This window comes from Corapipo altera, unplaced genomic scaffold, assembly GCF_003945725.1.
Source record: "Corapipo altera isolate COAL_440 unplaced genomic scaffold, ASM394572v1 22b, whole genome shotgun sequence".
NCBI lineage: Eukaryota > Metazoa > Chordata > Aves > Passeriformes > Pipridae > Corapipo > Corapipo altera.
Window position 1 is genome coordinate 21,660,405 of NW_020884876.1, and position 19,314 is coordinate 21,679,718.

A 19,314-nucleotide genomic window follows, 5' to 3' on the forward strand; every position below is an offset into this window, starting at 1 on the left:
GTTTTCTTCAGCATGTAGAAGGAATACTGATGATTTCATATGCACTTGGAGACATTCTCAGAAATAACTGAGGCGTTGGCAGGAGTTAAGGGAAGTTAGAAGTCTACCCGCCTGTTTAAGCTTGAAACAACCCTGAGCCACACACTGCTTGTCCCATCGATTTTCAAAATCCTGATGCCAACCTATCAACAGCTCCTTACCCTACACGTTTGCAACACTCTCTTGGACCTCTGGCAACAGCACATTGCAGTTTGGTAACCATCATCTAAACCAGCAGATAAGCACTGCAAAAAATGAAGTGACTAACCAGCTTATGAATGTTTTTTAAAAATCCTCTAACTTCCTCCCTTCTGTTGTTAAGCGTGCACACAGTAAAACAAACAAAATACCCATCTGAAAATAGATTTTCTGTCTAGGTAGCTTTTAAGAAGACTGAATGATGAAAAAGCCTGAACCTTTGGCACAGAGAGAGACTGTTCAAACTGAACATCTCTAGAGAAGGCAACACTACAGAGTGAAAGGAGGAATGTATAAAGGGGATGAAGCTGTAAGTTCTGGCAGAGGGGACAGGCTAAGAAATAAAGTTCCCAAAACCTAGAGTAAAGCCCAGGATGGAAAGAATCAAACAGAGATTGTTTTTGAATTTGCATGCACCCTATAAAAGGCCTGACAAAGATACTTCAACTGAGATAAAACTTAAAGGCTTGAATTTGTTCAGGAATAAGCCTTACTTCTTCTGTGCACATCCACCACTGAGAGTCTGAAGGACCAAAATTCAACTTTGCTACTTTAAAAAAACCCCTAAGCTGCTTAACTCACTGTGCATCCTGAACAACACAGATACATTTAAGTATCTGTTGGATCTGGCAGAATGAACACCTTTCTGACTTGCAGAAAAAAGCAAAAAAACCAGTTAAAAGTAGATTCGTTTTGAACCATTTACTGTTCTATGCATATTTAAAAAAACCCAATAAAAATCCTCAAACCTTTCTGTGGCGCACCAATTGTCACTTCAAAGGATTTTTCACATCCTTGACTACATCTGGTTCCTTCAGAGACTGCTCTAGATGCAAAAGAGATATGCTGTGAACTAAAATCTACTTTACAACGTAATGTTACCATTATTTGCTAACAACTTGCTCTACTATTTATTGTTTTTTGGTTCAGTATAATTTGCTGCACACAACCACACAGACCTGACGCAGTTTATTCAGCTCCTGTACTGCAGTTTTTTCTCCTCTAGCTGCAAGTGAACTGATTTCAGCAGTTATCTGAACACTGCCCCATTTCATCTGGGCCTAACATGAAATTTTGAAAGGACCCATGTAACATTGAACAAATCACCATAAAGAATTCACAGGTTCATTGATGGCAATACTTTTTATTAGAAAGAGTAACAAAGTGCTTTCCATAGAATTCACTTAATACAGAGTTTTTAAGAAATATGATTTTTCCTTTTTATATGGACAGTTTTGATGTGGTGATTTTTCAGTGCAAACAGGGTTCTCCAAGATTCTCCTGCACGTGGAGTTTCTTCTCTGTACACAGTAGTTCAAACATTTATGCATTTGGTAGGTGTGAAATAGTACTGAAGAGTCCATCCTTTAAAAAAACGAGGTTATGTAAAATGCTTTCCACATCACGCTGACCAACAGAAACTGCATCGTTTGTTGTTCAACACAGATTTAAGGGACATAATTCCTCCATACAGTCCTACACACAGATGCATAAAGGTGCTTTCAGTTCTATCAAGAATATTAACATTTAACACCATAAATAACATTATCAATTTTTACTATATAGGCAACAGTGAAATTGACTTGTTTTTTTTTAAATTAACCTTCTGCTTTTTAGCTAGGGACATCCTTTGAGCACTTGGTGCTTCCTCTGCCTTGCAGCTACATCTGGATGGAATGAAGAACACAAGGCAATGACTGTTCACCCATTTCGTCTTTGCTTTTGACACACATTTACGACCAGATTTTTTTGGACGCATATATGCATCGTTTCACCGCATTCCATTTTGCACTCTTTATGTCTGATTCTAACTCAGTCCCTCTTTTTCCTTAACCCCTCTTTCCTTTCCTGCAAATGAGAGGGAGATAATATAGTAATTGCACAAAATTAGGACAGACAATTCAGTATAAGTTCTTATATATGAGGGAATGTATGAACAGGAGAGGGGTATTTTCCATGCAACACATTATTTTTCTTTTTCCACTTTCAGTCAACAATAATCCTTCTCAACTATTAGGAGGATTATTTTTTCAGATTTTTAAAAATGAAAAACTTCCATGAAGGACAAGACATAGCAAGTTACCTTTAAGAGAAACCACACAAGACATTCACTATACACAATCTCAGTCCAAAAGCTACTTTTCCTTAGAGTACATGTATAACATGAACAGCGAACGACCAACTGAAATGAATTCATGAGTGCAACAGTCACAGTTATGCATATATTAAAAGGTTACACACATATAAACAATGTTCTCACTGAAGCAGTTGGTCACACTCATGATTCACCGTTCCCCATTCCATATGTATAGAGCAAAATTACCATCTCAAGGAAATACCACATGCCATCTCACAGCACAGCCTCTATACACAAGAGTACTACTGCAACAAGAGTATCACAGAGACACTTTTTCCTACAGGATGAAAGGAATTAGATGAGACCCTCTGAACAGTAATTGGATTGTGGGGAGAAAGAAAGAACATTTTTTTTTTTTTTACTTATAATGACAGGATGCTTTGTAGTACAGCCCTTACACAGGAGAGGAATACACATAAAATCACCATTCTATCTATACAAATTATGCAGAGGTGTAAACAGATGTTCTCCTTCTAGGGGACTTGAAACAAACCCAAAGTTTACCCCTAGGCACTTTAGAGCACAGAGCTCCTGCCTCTGAGTTCAGCCTGTACTTGCTGTTTGCTTTGGGTCTTCCAGATGCGAACAACAAATCCCTGCATCCAGAAACACCTTCTGTTGTCCAACATTTCCCAGCTACAAGTGTAACTATTTAACTACGTGCCAATCAACACGGGTTGCCACCTGACCACTGGGGCCTCAGTCCCACTTCCCTGCAGTCCTGACGGTTCAGCAAAGCCTCTAAGATCCACAGTCAAGGTCATCTGAAGATCCAGACAGGTGACCTGGCTCCTCAGAAGGTAACTACATGTTCATTAGAAAGCACAGAGACATGTCTGCAGATGGCATTTCAGTACATAAACACTTTAAAGGAGCTGGGCCTTCATGTTTACTGCCCTAAATAACAATTATTTCCCTAACAGGAAAAAGTCCATAAGGACTGGGGTCAGAGGCCCTGGAAATAGAGCCTAGCAGTCAACGTGGTCCATGCAGGCATAAAGCTGGCCTTGAGAATCCAGTTACAGGACTGGGACCATACAGAAACTTCCCCTAACTTCAAAAATCTCTGAATACGACAGCATTTTCAACTAATTGATTGTTGATCTAATTTATTGTTCTTTAGGAAAAAGTGACTGCAAAAGTTTAAGTAATTTTCTGTAAATTTCACATCTCCTATTACATTTCTTAAGTAAATATATAATTTCACTGGACCATAGATTAAGTCAATTTTGCAATTTAAGTTTCTTAGTAAAAGTAATGTACACCAATTATTAAATTGGTAGCCTATTTAGTAGCAGTAATAAAGTAGAAGTATTAAAGATTCTGTTTCATTTTACTGTTTTTCTTCAAACTTGGAAATATTCAGTATACCCCTGGTGTGGCCCCTGGGGAGTCAGAGTGAATTTTGAACCCACTCTTGAATGTATATACCCTATTCCCTAATTTGTGTGGCCCATGACATATACCTATAGGTAGGCATTTTTTGTTGCCCAGTGTGGAAATGAATCGGTTAAGACTACTAAATAAAATGACCACCTGGTTTCAACTACATTCTTGCCCTGCATGAGGAAACAGACCTGGTTTGCTGACGTGAGCAAAGCTTTAGCCGATGTGGGCCCACACTGCAAAACCAGGGAAGCATTAAGAGATCTAGTCTGATATCTGGTTGTTCAGACACTTCACACACCACCCAGAGGAAGCAGACAACATCCTAGCACTGCCGTCTGGAATGGCAACTCTCCAACACTGCAGCTGTAACTACCTACAAACTCCATGAATTATCCAAATATTTATGTTAAGAAGGAGGGCTGGGGGAAAGAGCAAGTACAAAAAATAAAGAAAGAAAAATAGCAGCAGGAGCTGAGTACATTTCAAAAAACCAAGGCAGAGCTGCATTAGACCACTTGGCCAATGTAGGACTGCAATTTCTCCTTAACAACAGCTTAAGTCTTGTGTGCAGTCACTAATATTAGTATAAGAGCATTTTGCTGGTATAGCTTGTTTCTTAGGGGAAAGCTTACTATAAACTATACAAACAAAAGATGCTTTTGTGATTATTTGGCATTGTGGTTTGTTACTAAACCTCCCTTGTGCAGATGCAGCTTTTCAGCAGAATACTAACAAATTATGCAGATTCAGGGAACAAACAGCACATGAGCCTTCCCCAACAGTGAAAAAGGACACTCACATTGAGTACCCTCTTAAAATCAGACAGGAAATTTTCACTAAACAAAGCAAGAAGATGGGGAGACAGGAGTGGGCAACAAAAAGCCAGTGTTTGGGTTAGCCCCAAGAGTGCAGAAAACAGTACATTTGACACCATTATATTCCAAACATCTCCTTTCCCCATACCCCACAAAGATGTAAGAGGGCACTGCTGATTTGGCTTAAAATGCATAATTTTAGTCCCCCTCACCTCAAATGTTGAAATTTCAGCAATTTGAAGCATTGCAGCTTTTGATATGCTGCCCATTTACTTTAAACACATAAATCCACTGACATAGTGATGGTGTAGAAATACATAATCTGAAAAGTATCTATATAAAACTTTACTGTTGTACATAAATAATGACAAGGCACAGAACAGCAACCAGTCCAAGAGCTTGTAGGCCAAGAAACCAGAGCATAACCCAGAAGAATATAATTATTACAGGTTCTACTATCCGTTCTCCAAAGTACATCCTTGTGAAGCCTATTCTGATAAGGCTTTTGTTTAGTTCGCCGAAGAGAGTCCCCATCTTTTTATAGTCATCTATTACAGGTTCTGTGGTGTGGTTCCTTTGCTCTTGCTGGACCTGTGGACAGAAGACAAAATAAGGAAATATGTTGTACAATCTTATTACTGTTATTATGAACAAGTCGCATCTATTTCTGTTTGAATGCATAAAACTAAGACACACATGCAATAAATTTATTCCTTAAATCAAGATATTGAAAATGCTATGTAGCTTGTGACTGTGGCACAATGTTAACGATGTCACTTTTCCAAACCTGGGACACTAAAGTACTGCTACAAACATATGATAGCCTGTCTCCCCTCCAGATACCAGTCTAGAGGGGTAAAGCTCTCCTGCAGGTCACACATCTTACCTGTCTGTGCAACAGAATGAGATGCCAGTAATTTCAGGGAGGGGATTTAGTTGAAGTAGATTTGTTATAAATTGTTTCCAGAATATCTTCAGAACCACAAGAATGATACAAACATGCTTTAAAGATGACGAACGTAAGTCTCCTAATGTTTCCATTAGGCAGCAATGAAAGCACATGAAGCAGGTACTCATCAATATTTCAGTCGACTGATCAATGGGTCCTACAAACTGCCTGCAAACTCTATGGGCAATTAGACTACTCCCAGATTCAAAGCAAACGCGTTCTGTCTTCAAGGATGAAAGCTATTCTGCATCCCTTGTTACATGGCATGGCCTTGGTAGAGAAACAGAAATTCCCTCCCACAGGAGTGACAGGTTCTCCATTAGAGAGCAAGTAACAAAGTGAATTCCTATTCCCACAGAAGGACATCCAGCAAAGACCAAAGGAAGACTACTGTTTTTCTAGGCCAGACTTTAGGCCATGATGCAGAACCTGCCTGCTGAGTGAAGGCTGGGTAAAGCTCCACAGCTGCTACTGAAAAAAAACCCCAACAAAACCCCAACAGTCCCTCAGCTGAGAGTGCTTGGATATTTTTTTATGTGCTTATCCATAAAGAGTCTGGTTTAAGCTTCAGTACAGAATCCCAGAAAGGGAGGGGTGCAGGAAGCCTAAATAGTAACGTGTTCATAACTAATTCATAACTAACATTGTGTTCACTCTTTCTGCGGTTCTACACAAGAGCCTGGTGTGGAGAACTGCAGGACTGGAGGTTACGTGCAGCCAGACACCCCCTCGTCTCCTTTCAGTCTGCTTCTCAAACCCAGATCATTTTCTCCTCCCTACTGGGTGTGGAAACTCCAGTTTTCAGCATTTTTGGCTTTAACTGTGCTTTATTTAATTCAAATAAATGTTGACTCGTTAATTCCAGTGTTTCAAGATTAGTCTCTTCCGGAAAGGCAGAGCCTCTTTTGAGCTCCTGCAGACTAGGCAGGGCTGGGAACACAATGTTACTACAGGAACTCTCATCTCTCCATTCCCAAAAAGCACAGGGAGCCAAACAAGCTAAGTGGTATATTGACCACAACAACTAGGGAAAAGAGAAAGGATGTGCCAGGAAGGGAAAATATATTTATTTGCATCTTGCATGCAGAGACCAGAGGGAGCATATGCCTATGGGACGAGGCAGAGGGGATCAGAGCGCAGCTCCCAGCTCGTGTCAAGTGGTTCAGAGATCACTTCTGAGAGAAACAGTCTGCAGGAGAAATCATTACATTTTCTAGCAAAGTAGCCAGTGAGAGGGAAACAAATGCATCACCTCCTTGCCTCTGGATTGTTAGTGGTACTAACAAAGGCTCCTGGGAGCCTTTGCAAAGATCAAGCCCAGTGCAGCAGAGGCCAGGAGGCCACCAGCAGGAATGTGTCTGCAAGCTCCTCTGCAAGCTCCATCTCACTGGGCTAAGCATGATTAACTCTACGTGACCACGCTGACAACATCTCTCCTGGTACGAGGCAACTGTAGGAGATGGGATTTCGCTTGCAGCCCCTCCTGCTTTGATAAGGTAACAGCAAGGACTGCACGCAGTCTCTTAAGCAGGGTACAGGCACTTAGGCAGTCCAGGTCTTTTTGATTTTTTATTTACCTCACCCTCGCCTTCTCAAACAAGGGTAGATTCATTAATTCCTAAAGCAATTATGCAAAGGCAGCTTCCAGGTGCAGAGACTGACAAGTATGTGTTTAATTACAGAACAAGTGTCAAATGTTCCCAAATATTTTCAATAGCTTACAAAACCTTTCAAAATGATCGTGAAGATTCTCAATACTTCAAAGTCTGCTTCAGTTAATTCAGGCTGAATACATCTTGCTTAAGGCAACTCAGCAAAAAGCAAGCGAAGCTGAAAACATGATCAGCCGTGAAACACTGATGGCATATTCTTCTTTACTATTGCATAATAATTTACATGCTGAGCAAATACCTTTCTTCTGAGGTGTAGCTAAAATAGAGCTATTAGGGCAAATACTCCAGATCACTAAAGATTGTTAAATAAGCTTAACACCGCAGCTAGAATTTTTCTCACTAATTTTCAGGGCAACAGTAAAAAGGCACGCAATCCCATATATGTGCCAGTAGCTCTCAAACCATAGCCTCAGAACCAAATACTTTTTTTTTTTCCCAAAAGTACTTTTCTAAACAATTTTAGAAATTGGCCATCTTTAGCAAACACAGTTCCCAGCTGACTCTTAATTTTTACAGAACTATTTTCAGAGGGCTATTTTCATACTAAATCTTGCTGAATCAGCCTGAAGCCAGACAGACACTACCATAAAGAAAAAATGCTGAGAGAGAAATGTACCCATTCCGAGCAGCTGCACCCCCCCCCCCCCAAAACAAAACTTCCCCATTTAAAAGCACAAGAAGTTTCTGTTTCAAAGTTGCTAGTTTTAAAAATCAACAGCCCAGCCTTGGCTTCATAACTTTTAAGAATCATTTCTGTGAGGGAATTTCTTTGCCTGCAACTAGTCCCAGAGAAAGCATGCTTTTTCCAGGCCTTCCCAGTAGCTCTTCTCCTTATAGCTAACATGTGCTTTGCAGGGGACACCCCCAGACTTCATCTGCCACAATGCAGGAGGAAATGTAAGAGAGAGACACTTCAACTGCACTAGTTTGTTTGCCTTTCCTCACTCTTTGAACACAGGAGCGAGCGACAAAGAAATGCAAAGGGACTGGGGAACAGAAGTGCAGCCAGAGATATAGATGGATATAGATTAATGCATGCCCAAAATATCTCCTGAAAAGAGGTACAGCAGTACTGTCTCCCCAACTTCTCTCTCCTCCTTCCTCCAGTTGGCTGAAAGACACTAAATACACACATATAGTATTATTCCGGAAGGATAAAGGAGAATGGGGCTTTCCTGAGCGAATAAATCTAAATCAGAATGTATTAGAAATGCTGATTGCATTTATTTCCTAACCTACTGTTTCTTATCAAATTACTGTAATGAATTACTTCTTACTGTAATTTAAATAAATTTTACATCAAAGATTTTATTTTAGACTTACTGGGATCACCTAGTCTGAATCTACCCTCTGCCAGTTTGAAGTCATTCCCCCTTGTCCTATCACTACATGCCCTTGTAAAAAAAAAGTCCCTCTCCAAATCTTTTGTAGCCTCCCTTAGGTACTGGAAGGTGCTATAAGGTCTCAGTGGAACCTTCTCTTCTCCAGGCTGAACAGCCCCAGCTCTCTCAGCCTGTCTTCACGAGAGAGGTGCTCCAGCCCTCGAAGCATCTTCATGGTTCTCCTCTGGATTCACTCCAGCAGGTCCATGTCTTTCCTGTGCTGGGGGCTCCAGAGCTGGATGCAGTACTCCATACTCAATTTCATATTTGGTTTCTGTTTTTTTACTTTACTTAAAAACAGAGTTATCATATGGAACAGAAGGGGAAGAATCTGATCTGCCCTACTGCTTAGCATACACAATGTCCTTTGCAAGCCCGCTGGTACATGAAGGTGTCCATCAAGTCTTTTCAGATATTTGGTATTATAAAATTTCCCTCCGTATTTGAAATGGCACATTTTCCATCAGCAAAGCCATTTGTCTGCTGTCTTCCACTGTTTACTGGCAGAAAGTCAGAACTTGAAGGTTCGAACTCCAAAAAACTTTATACAGGAACCTGGTAACTAAATTTTCCCAGTTTTTATGGCCAAATGGCTTAGGGGCTTTGATACTTTAGGGGGAACCATAACGTGTCCTCTCAGATTTGATGCAGGATGCCATAAAATCACCTTCTTTTCAGAACTAAACTCTGCAAGGATGTCAGAGAGGAGATGCTAAGCCCAAGTTCTGTCTGCTTCCAGGACAGCTGATGTTCCTACATCCCTGAAGTGCTTCTGAAAAATTCCCCCATGTAATTGAATGTTTTCCTTGATTAGCTTTAAAACAATAGAGAAGGTAAAGTTAACTCATCCTGCTGAACCCAACTAACATCCAGTTGTGGCTTTACCAGTTATGTTTGTCATCAACACAACACACAAAATTCCCTGTGTTCTGACCACTAACTACCCTTGCTTATAGCAAACTTCCACCACATTCACTCAAAGTCACTGCTTCCTAAATTCAGGAAAGCACATGGTATGTCACAAGCAGAGGCCACTTCACACCAGTCTGACAGGAGGATCCTTTTCTTGCTTATTTCCTTCCTATCAAGGGGTGTTTTGATCATGCAGAGACACATGAGATCCCATTGGAATACTGTCCCCCTGGAAAGAAGCCATCTTTGCAAGGAGTCATATGCTACTCAGTGGGAGAGAAGCATAAAGTTAGGCACTGAACTTTTCACAATGGCTTAAGACTGATCCCCGTCTGCATCTCCTAAGTGTAATGTAGCCAGTGCAAGGTCTTTTCCTCTCAAATTGTTGGGAGCACACAGTTCCTGCCTCAGACCATTTGCAGATCACACCAAGACAAGTAAGTCTGCCAAGCTCTTGGAGGATGCAGAACACAAATGGATCCGAAGGGGACAAGAGCCTCACTTGGGAAGTTATTTTCCTGTGGCTAGTCAAAAAGAGCATGGAAGCCCCGATTTAGCATTTATTTTTTTCTGCTGGGAGGACTGAACAGCTGTAAAGTAACCACAAGGAGTCTCAGTCCTGTAACCTCATCACTGCACTAGCTGTGGGGAGAACAGGTATGGTTATGGTCTTTTGGGTATTTCACCTGATGAAGCAGCAGCTTGGTCCACAGTTTTCCACACTCAGCCTAAGGATCTTGTGATGCCATGTTTAGTTTGGGATTCTTTTGTGTGTGTGGAAAAAAAACCCCAAGTAACTGATTTGAGTGAAATAATTGGATAAAGTTCAACTGCTTTTGTTCTGTGGGAGGAAGTAGATGAACATAAGAAACCTGTGCCACTTGAAGATTCAGGGTATTTTGTTAGAAAAAGAAAATAAAAATCCATTCAACTACTCTGAAGGTATAAGATCCATCAAACCAAACCAAATAGCATTCTTCTATTTTTCATGACTAATGAGTTGAAGAAACCTCAACAATCTTCTCTTGCTCAGACAACTTGAAAAATTCCCACCCCACACTCAACAATAGCACCAAACTGAGTATAAGTCCATCATTTTCTCTTTTCTTGCATCAGCTGCCTGAAGCAGGATTAGACAAATGTGAACTCCAACAATGGAGGAGAAATGTCCAATGGATTGGGAAAATAATTACTCTCCACATACAAACATTGTTTTACAGTCAAAGAAGTGCTGCTGGGCAAAGAGGGTAAAGAAGAGAGAGGACACAAAGGTATATACAATATTCATCTTCCAGCACAAAAAAGTAGCAGCATCTCCAAATTGTTTGACATACCTCAGATCACAATTCATCACATGTATAGTTATAAAAGAAAGAAAAAGGAATGGCACATTTAAGAGACTTATTTCCACATTAGACAGAAAAGAAACCCCTTTTGAGTTTTGTAGTAAACGTGTTTACATCATCTAAATGAAATGTTAAGAAAAAACTGCAATAAAGAAAACACATGGATATCACATTTACATACCCACATGCACATTTCACCTTTTTTTTTCAAGTAAAAAGTTCCCTCTGCATGATTTAACTGCTCACTATCTATTTTACTCCAGTTGTGGTTATTTTTACTCCAGGCAACAGGTGGTGTGTCTGCTAGCTGAAGCCCACAGACACTTAAATGTCAAAAAAGCCAGTGAGATACGACTTAATGGACATGCTAACTTACTGAAAAATACTCGTATATTTTTGAAAGCTGGGACATTAATGTTCAGAAGCGAGTGCATCACAGAGTCATCTGTTTTTAGAGGATGCAAACTAAAACTGAAAGCACTTTAGGACCAACCTTAAGGAAAATACAAGATGAAAGTGAGCAGATAAGAGAAACCAGGATGGAAGAAACCACAAGCTCCCTTCCCTCCAAAATAAAGAGACCAAGTTCTGCTGCGTGCAGATGGGGATCCGTATCAGCCAACACACAGCTACAAGTATTTGGTAGTCGAATAACCAGCCATTTTAGTCCTGGAGGAACGAATCACTCGGTACTAAAATTTTGCTGGTACTCAGCCATCTGACTGTCCAGTGTATTACCACGGACAGGCTTTGGAGATTTGCAGTGAACAGCCAATTCCCAGGTCATGGCCTCCTCTTTCTCCGAACCACCGCCTCCCATCGCTGGGCACCAGCACAAAACCCTGCCTACGCACTGGTTGGGTGGGTGCAGGCTTTCTGCCTCCTACTCCTCCACATATGCAAAAGAGACAGTTTCGTTACTAGTAACACCTGGCATGTGATCAGGATTTCACCCTGCTTTCCTACACTTAAAAGGTATCTTATGTTCAATTAAAAGAAAGTGAAATTTGCCCAAGAAGGGCAAATAATTTTATTGGAAAAGTTTCTGATTTTCTTCCTCTTCTACTACAGCAGGAAAAAAACCGGTACCCCTTTGTATCCTTTGCTAGCATAAAACTAACAATTAGTATTTAACCTTGGAAATGTAAGCAGTAAAAAGATCTTGATATTCAGCCAACAGACTATTAAGGCAACAAAATCAATTTCAACTGTCTGGAGGAAAAAAACAACAAACAAGGTTCGTTTCTCTGGGCTAATTTTAATCTGATATTTAAGTATGAAAAGATTAATAGATTAGGAAATGAGAAAAAACAACATACCTCACTTCCAAATGAAAAACAAGATAGAAAAAACCTAAGTTTAACTTGTTCCTCTGAGAAAAAGAAGCAAATGCAAGAAAAGTAGCAAAAAATCTTTATACCAAAAGCACTGTACAGCAGCTACCAATAAAAGTGACATACTTAGAAGAAGTTTAAATAGAAAGATTCCAAACCAAAGATTGGGTTAACATGCATTTTACAGCAGGAATCTAGACATCATTTATAAAATTGAGACAAGATGTTTCTATAGAAACAAGCAATAACATAAGAAAAGCAACAGCACTGGATTCCCTTTAGTCAGCCCTTACAGCAACTCAAGTTTAGAATCAACAGTTGCTGGAACAAACTTCAAAATACCAGGAGAGGTTTTGTGCACAGGAGATGAAAAGGCTTTTCCAGATACTTAACTTGTGCATGGGTGGAGCAGAGATGGCTTCAAGAGGAACAGAGGTTTCTCTTGATAAACACAAAAATAAGTGTTGGAGTCCCATAATTTTGGGAGTAAATTTCCCCACTAATACAGCACCAGATAAGAAAGTGTAAAGACGAGAACCTAGCACAGGAGGGTTGTGGGAGAGGAAACCTGCCTGCCTCCATGTTAAGATCTACTGTCTCCTCCATTTTTGGGGGCCGTTTACGCTCCTCCTTATGCTCCTACTACTGTCCCTGTAATTTGTTCCCATCCATGCTGCAATTTTACATGGAGACTAGATCAAATGCAGTACTAATTCATCTTTTCCTTACACCTGCAACACTAAATTTCCATAGGATTTTGTTTATCAGGGTTCCCCCACTAAAACTGGTCAGCTTGACCCAGCAAAAGGCTTTCAATCCCTGTATGTTCAGCATAGTTTCAATGCACTGGTTTGCTAAAACGAAACAGCTGTTAATTTTGTCTTTTAAAGAAAGGATTTCTATTTGCTTCTATCTCCAGACTACTTTTTTCTTTAAGAAAATGGGATCTCCACATCATTCAAGCAGAGCACGTTATCCTGTTTACTGCAGGCGCTACAGTTATGTTTGAAACGTTGGATTTTTTTTTTCTTCAAATGCTGTCAAGCCTCAGAAAACCCACTAATGCTTTTTAGAAAGTTACTATCACCTATTACTTTGTAGATATGAACCTCTGCAGCAGACTTAAATTATTTGTAGAGCCTGAACAAATTTGGGATTAAGCCTTCCCTGTCAGGTATGACTATTTTTGGAAACAAATCCCAAATAGCAAGCAGGAAAAAACTTCAATTTTCAGATTATCTCATTGTAGAATAAATCAGGAATAGGTTTCTAGCCTTAGGCATCAGTTTCCACATACACAAGTGCACTTCAAAACATTCTCGGCCGCTACTGATTTATGACAAACTATACCATACTGTGCAACACAGCATACATCCATTCTACAGTCTGATGAACAATTAAGCATTTACACAAGGGATACTACAAATGTGTTGATATTATCCTCTAGTTCTGTTTCTGCTCATTCTTCCCATGCTGGAGAAATACTAGTGATACTTGAGACTTATACAAAAAGTTCAGGACTCGAACTTAGTTAAGGCACCCAAACCTCCTCAACATAATTCTCAACAGGAAACACCCAAGCCGTTTTGTAATAGCACCTCTAAATCTGATGTCATCTATTAGAAGATAAAATACTCCACTTATAGAGATAAAACACTGTTAAAAATAATAATAAAACATACCAAAGGGTTACAAACTCAGGTTAATGAAAAGGTGATCATCTAAGCTAATTTAATCCACTTTCGAATACATGTATCACATATTAACTCTGCACTTAGACATTTTCTAGAAGCACTGGGTTTACACTTTAACAGCACTTTGGATTCTATGTATGCAAATCCAGTGTGAGGTGGAGATCCCAACCTCACTGAAGCAACTGGGGATTCTGCCATTGCCTTCAACTTTGATTATGAGACACTAAATCCCATTACTTCCCAGATAGACAGTTTTCAGTCCCGAAGGAAGCCACAGTGCCACAGCTTTCAGGAACTCTGCTGTGACAGTTTGGCTTCAAATTTCCTATGGACAGAGCAGGTGCTGTGTCTGCTGCTAAGACCACCTCACCCCTTGCTGTATGGCATGTGCAAGATGCAGAAGACACAAATGCAGGAGTTTTGCATCACCTTTTATTATTACAACACACACTTTTCTATTCTTGTTTCATGGTTTAATTTATAGGTGTTGATGAGATTTAGACTGCACTAATGTGACAGTGACTAACCTATTTTAGAAAGTGGGTTAGGGAAGGAGATTTGATCCTTATCTGTAGTGATGCTGAGAATACAGGACAATGTGTGTGTCTGACTAATAACTATCAACAGTTAGGAAAAAATTGTGAACTTGCAGGGCGAAGCAGCAACCTGCCCCCACAGCTTCAGGAACAGCTAAATCTTTTGGTGCTTTCATGTACCACTTGTGAAGCCCAGCAGTGCAATAAAGGAGAGGTGGAAGAAACTACCCAGGTTCTGCAGTGCTTTGAATACTATAGTAAGTGTAATTATTTTCATCTTTGCATGCAAACCTACAAAGGATATTAATCAAATTAGCATCAGTTCTCAAATCTAATCACTGAAGTAATTCTAGTCTATTCAAATAATGAATTCCAAAGGTTATGTATAAAATTTAGTTACATATCCTCCTACTTTTTTAAAAACGTGCCTGTCAGTAATTTCACTAAGCATGTCCTTGCTGACACAATAATAAGCTTCAATAAAAAATTAAACCCAGAGGGTTTGGCATTAAATAAGTAGATATTTCCTACAGAGTAGTCTCTCTTAGAAAATATTTTAGGGTGTATACATTATTACTTAGGTCCTGCTTGTCAGGAAGGTATTCTTTTAGCATTATGCTACAAGATATGATCTTACAGAAACTGAGCTTATTTTGCAGGAAACGGGAAAAACAAATCATACCCAGGTTTGTAGCCTCAGATCCTCACCTAAAAAATCCTCTCAAATAAGGCCAAAGGATTTGCTCTCACGCAGGCTTTACTTCACACCAGCTGAGAGAAGTAAGAATTTACACCACCATCAGAGCAGACTTTGACTCCTTTCTTTTGCACTGCACATACCACTAAGGTGGCGCACGCATTTATACTTCAGGAGAGAATGTGAAACAGGAAAACATGAGTTGAGGATCAGAGTCTGTTAACAGTGCAAACACCCTCAGCAAACACAGCGACAGTGCTGGGCCTCCATGAGGTACTCTAGTAAGGACTCAGCCTGGAAACAGGATTCCTGCCTGCTGGAACAGCAGTGTTCAGCAACAGCCCTTCCATGAGAGCAAAAAAGGGCAGGGGCTACTGATTATTTTGAGAGAAATATCAACACATTCACGAAAGCAAAAGAAGTACAGCACGTGACTAGCCTTGGTGACACAGGAGACCTCCAAGTCAAGCTACATGTCTGTTCTTCTCTTGAACAAGAGAATCTGGGACTTTCTGTCAAAGTCTGCAGCAAGTGAAGGCACCACCAACTCCTCACCTAGCTTTGGTCTTCCCCACACATAAAAATAAAATACTCCTATTTATTTATCAAATTATGATTATTTTTTACTGCTATTTTATACAACATTCACATTTTCTATGCATATTAAATAAAGGCAACTCAAATTCCTTATTTCTAAACCTAGTTTATTATTTGCCCAGCTGCTGGCACCTCAGTATGCAGAAAAACTACTCCATGCTACAACAGTGAAATATTTCCAGTAAACAGGAAGGATTTTCTCCTCCTTCCTTGTGGCCTATTTAAAATTTCTGCCTTGGTATCCTATTGTTATGCCCCAACTTGTCAGAAAGGGCCAGGATCACTACCTGTGCCTGAGAAAAGCCAATAGAGGGTTTCTCAACCACGTGTGCCTGTGTCCAACCAAGCAGTACCTTTATACCAATTTCATTTTAAAATGTGTTTAGGGAACGTTGGAAGGCAGTTCTTCAGCATGCACCATCCCATAGACACACCACCACACCGGTCACTAAGAAGCAGTGGTAACCTGCAGGGAGCAATCTCCTCAGTAAAGAGTTACAACCAGTTTGACAGAAAGAACAGATAAGATGATCTAATGCAACTTTTTAACGTCCTTTTCCAGGGAAGACAGCAACAAGAACCAGCAAGTATTCCTGACTCTCCTCCTGCGACATGCTGCAGGAGGGCTTAAGGACAGAGAGACAGGAACTGCTGAGCCTCTCTTGGGTGAGTTTGTCCTTACACTACATTCAGGTACGTGCCCTGCTTTGCACTATTTTTCTAGAGAAAGGGACAAGAAGATGCACTGACTTACGTAAATGGTGACCCAGTGAATTCTCAAGTACCAGCATATTTCAGTGGCCCACTTCTAGATGTAATGTCTGGCAAGTACTACCAGACACTTCCAAATATTAAGCTATTTTATCTGTGAAAGGGCTCACTCATGGTTAAGAGGAGAGCATCTTATAAGAATCTTCAACAAAAAATGTTCTTCTTTTCTTTAAATAAAACATCAATAAAGGTGCATTTAGAGCACTGCCTTTGTCTAAACACCGGGACGATGCTGTCTGCAAAACAAAGGGTGCATGGAAAGCCAGTTTACAGTTAACAATAGGGAAACGGTCCTTTCATTCCCTAAGCAAAAAACCCACTTCCGTGCAATAAAGACATAAATTCTGAAGAAAGCAGACAAAACCCAACCAACCAAGCAAAAAAAGAGTTGGTGGTTTTCTCCAATTACAATTGATTAAATTTCAGAAGCAATAAAGAGACTAAAAGCTTAAAATATTCAAGTGAAGGAACACAAGAGCTAAACTACTGGGGAATTCCGGGGATGACAAGAGCACCCCGGTTATTTCCAGCGAGATACACGTGGATGCCGTGCGGGAACCATCTGCTCCCACCCTCTCCCAGCCGAACTAAGCGTCCCGGAGGGAAGAAGGAGGTTCAGGCGGGCCCACGGGGGGGATCCTCCAGCATCACGCGTGGGCAGCCCCACGCAGCTCGGCTGGGTTGCATAAGCCCCGCCGCAGTGGAGCGTTACCCGGGAGCGATTCGCCCGCGTGGGCTGCACCGGGAACGCCACGGGAGAGGAACCAAAAGGCGTTCACGGGTCCCCGCTGCCCGACGGCGGGGCAGCCCCGGGGCCACCCTCCCAGCCCCCTCGCCGGCTGACACCCACCTGCTCCTCCGGGCGCCGCCGGTGCCGGGCGACCGCCGCCCCCGCTTCCCGCTCGCATTCCCCGGGCGGCGGCGGTGGTGGCGGCGGCGGCAGCAGCTCCGCCGCCGAGCCCATGGCTCCTCCGGCCGAGCGCAGCCCGCGCTCCCGCCGCTGCCGGGGCGGGACGGGGCCGTCACGGGGCGCGGGGAGCGGCGGGAGGGCGGCGCCGCGGGGAGCGAGGGGCGGCCCCTGGCACTGGAGGGGGGGGCCGGGGCGGGGAACCTCCTGCTGCCGGGTCCCGAGTGGGATCGGAGAGCTGCTTGCTGCTAGTTCAAGCCGGAAAAAAAAAACAAAAAAACCAACAAAAAACAACCTACCGAAACCTAAACACGCACTTTCCCAAGCTTTTGTTAAAACCAGGAAGCGCCAGGTGTTAATAAAGCGTTAATTTTAGCACCACTCCCTGTTGGTATGTCCCTGGGGAGGAACGGCTGCCTCTTGGCAGTGTGAGGTGTGGCATTTGCTGTTCCTCCCTCGGGAAAGAGGAAACATTGGCCTCGCTCTTCCGAAGGTGTCTGGATCAGGTCCTCTTTCTTTACAAGGAACTAATACACGCCAGGAAGAAGGAAATGCAACAGCTAACCCAGAAGATAAGACTTGGTGTATGGAGGATTAGATTTAGATTAGGAGATATTTAGATTGGATATTAGGAAAAAATTCGTCACTGAAAGAGTGGTAAGGCATTGAAACGGGCTGCTCAGGGAAGTGGTGGAGTCACCAGGTATTTAAAAGACACATAGATGTGGCACCTGGGGACATGGTTTAGCGGTGAACTTGGCAGTGCTGGGTTAACGGACTCGATGGTCTTAAAGATCTTTTCCAATCTAAATGATCCTCTGATTCTACACCAATAAAGTGCCACTGCACAGGGGTGTACTCAGTTCCCGCTCCAAGCACAACTGTACCTCTATAGAGAGGCCTCGTTCCTACCAGCCCTGCAAATCTTATCCATGCTGTCCACCCCAGCAGAGCACAGGAAGGACGGAGCCTGAAAGTGCAGCTGGATCTCAGTGCATGGCATTCCCAAACTCTAGTGGGACCACTGTCATCACCTTTACACATCTTTTCTCCTCATCCAGAAGCCAGTTCATGCATTACGGGTGGCAGGTCTGCTTGGTTCAGTTTTCTTTGCACAACCAATTACTGGAGGTGCTAACAGGTTGCAAGATAGTAGGATTCTGTGCAAATCAGACAGATTAATATTATATGGCTTTTTGGTGACTGTGTGTAGGTCCCACTGTCATTTGGATTGAATTCTACCTGCTCTTTGCTTTTCCTGTCATTATTGTTGCCAACAATCAGCAATAGTTGTAGCAAACCTAAAACCATAAAAAAGAACCGCTCAGGGTACTGTAGTATAGTCACACCTTCAGGCTACAAGCAAGTATTCTTCATAAGTGTTGAACAATAAACAAGCCACAGCACTTGCCAGGCCCTCAGTTTGGCTGCAGGGGCTGAGGGCCAACGTGGGGACAGCTGAGACTGCGCACTTGGGGAAAGGGCCACTGGCCTGGCTGCTCCATGAGGTGCAGGGGGGCCAAAAGGAATTTGCCCTGAAGACCTGATTAACTGCTAGCCCATTTATTTCTTAGTAGTGTTTCTTAGGAACAGGGATAAGCTTGATGAAGTATCAAGCTATTGAAACAGTGCCCATACACCACTGCAGTCTTGTTGGCATGCAAAATTACTGGACACCAGAAAAAAATCCTACGGACTTCACCACCAGGAGCTGTGGTGATATATATCTGTGCACGATGTGACTGCTCAGCAGCTGCATTGTAAAACATCCCCGAGGTTCTCTGCTCTGTGGGCGATTTGTGAAGAAATGAAGTGTCACACATAGTACTGACATTCAGTAAATGCCTTCTGAAAAAAAAGTCTTAATTGAAGTACTGATTAGGTGTCCCTTTCAGTGAGCTTTTTAGTACACTTAAACCTTTGCTGATTTGTGAATCA

At 41.7% G+C, this 19,314-nt stretch overlaps 1 protein-coding gene across 1 annotated transcript; it reads right to left on the reverse strand.

Annotated features, from left to right (window-relative positions):
* Positions 1-1,361: 1,361 nt before the first annotated feature.
* On the reverse strand, positions 1,362-17,440 carry FAM241A (family with sequence similarity 241 member A). Its single transcript, XM_027636012.1, has 2 exons — positions 17,320-17,440; positions 1,362-5,169 (listed from the first exon to the last, which is right to left on the reverse strand). The coding sequence occupies exons 1-2, from the start codon at positions 17,431-17,433 to the stop codon at positions 4,924-4,926; spliced, it is 360 nt and encodes a 119-aa protein (XP_027491813.1). The 5' UTR covers positions 17,434-17,440; the 3' UTR covers positions 1,362-4,923.
* Between the last annotated feature and the right edge of the window lie 1,874 nt (positions 17,441-19,314).

What these genes read in the sequence shown, in the direction of transcription:
- FAM241A (XM_027636012.1), bottom strand. Translation starts at nt 17,433, where the DNA reads ATGGGCTCGGCGGCGGAGCTGCTGCCGCCGCCGCCACCACCGCCGCCG. An exon ending in GGCGGCGCCCGGAGGAGCAG is followed by an intron (nt 5,170 to 17,319) that starts GTGGGTGTCAGC and finishes TTCTGTCCACAG; the next exon opens with GTCCAGCAAGAGCAAAGGAA.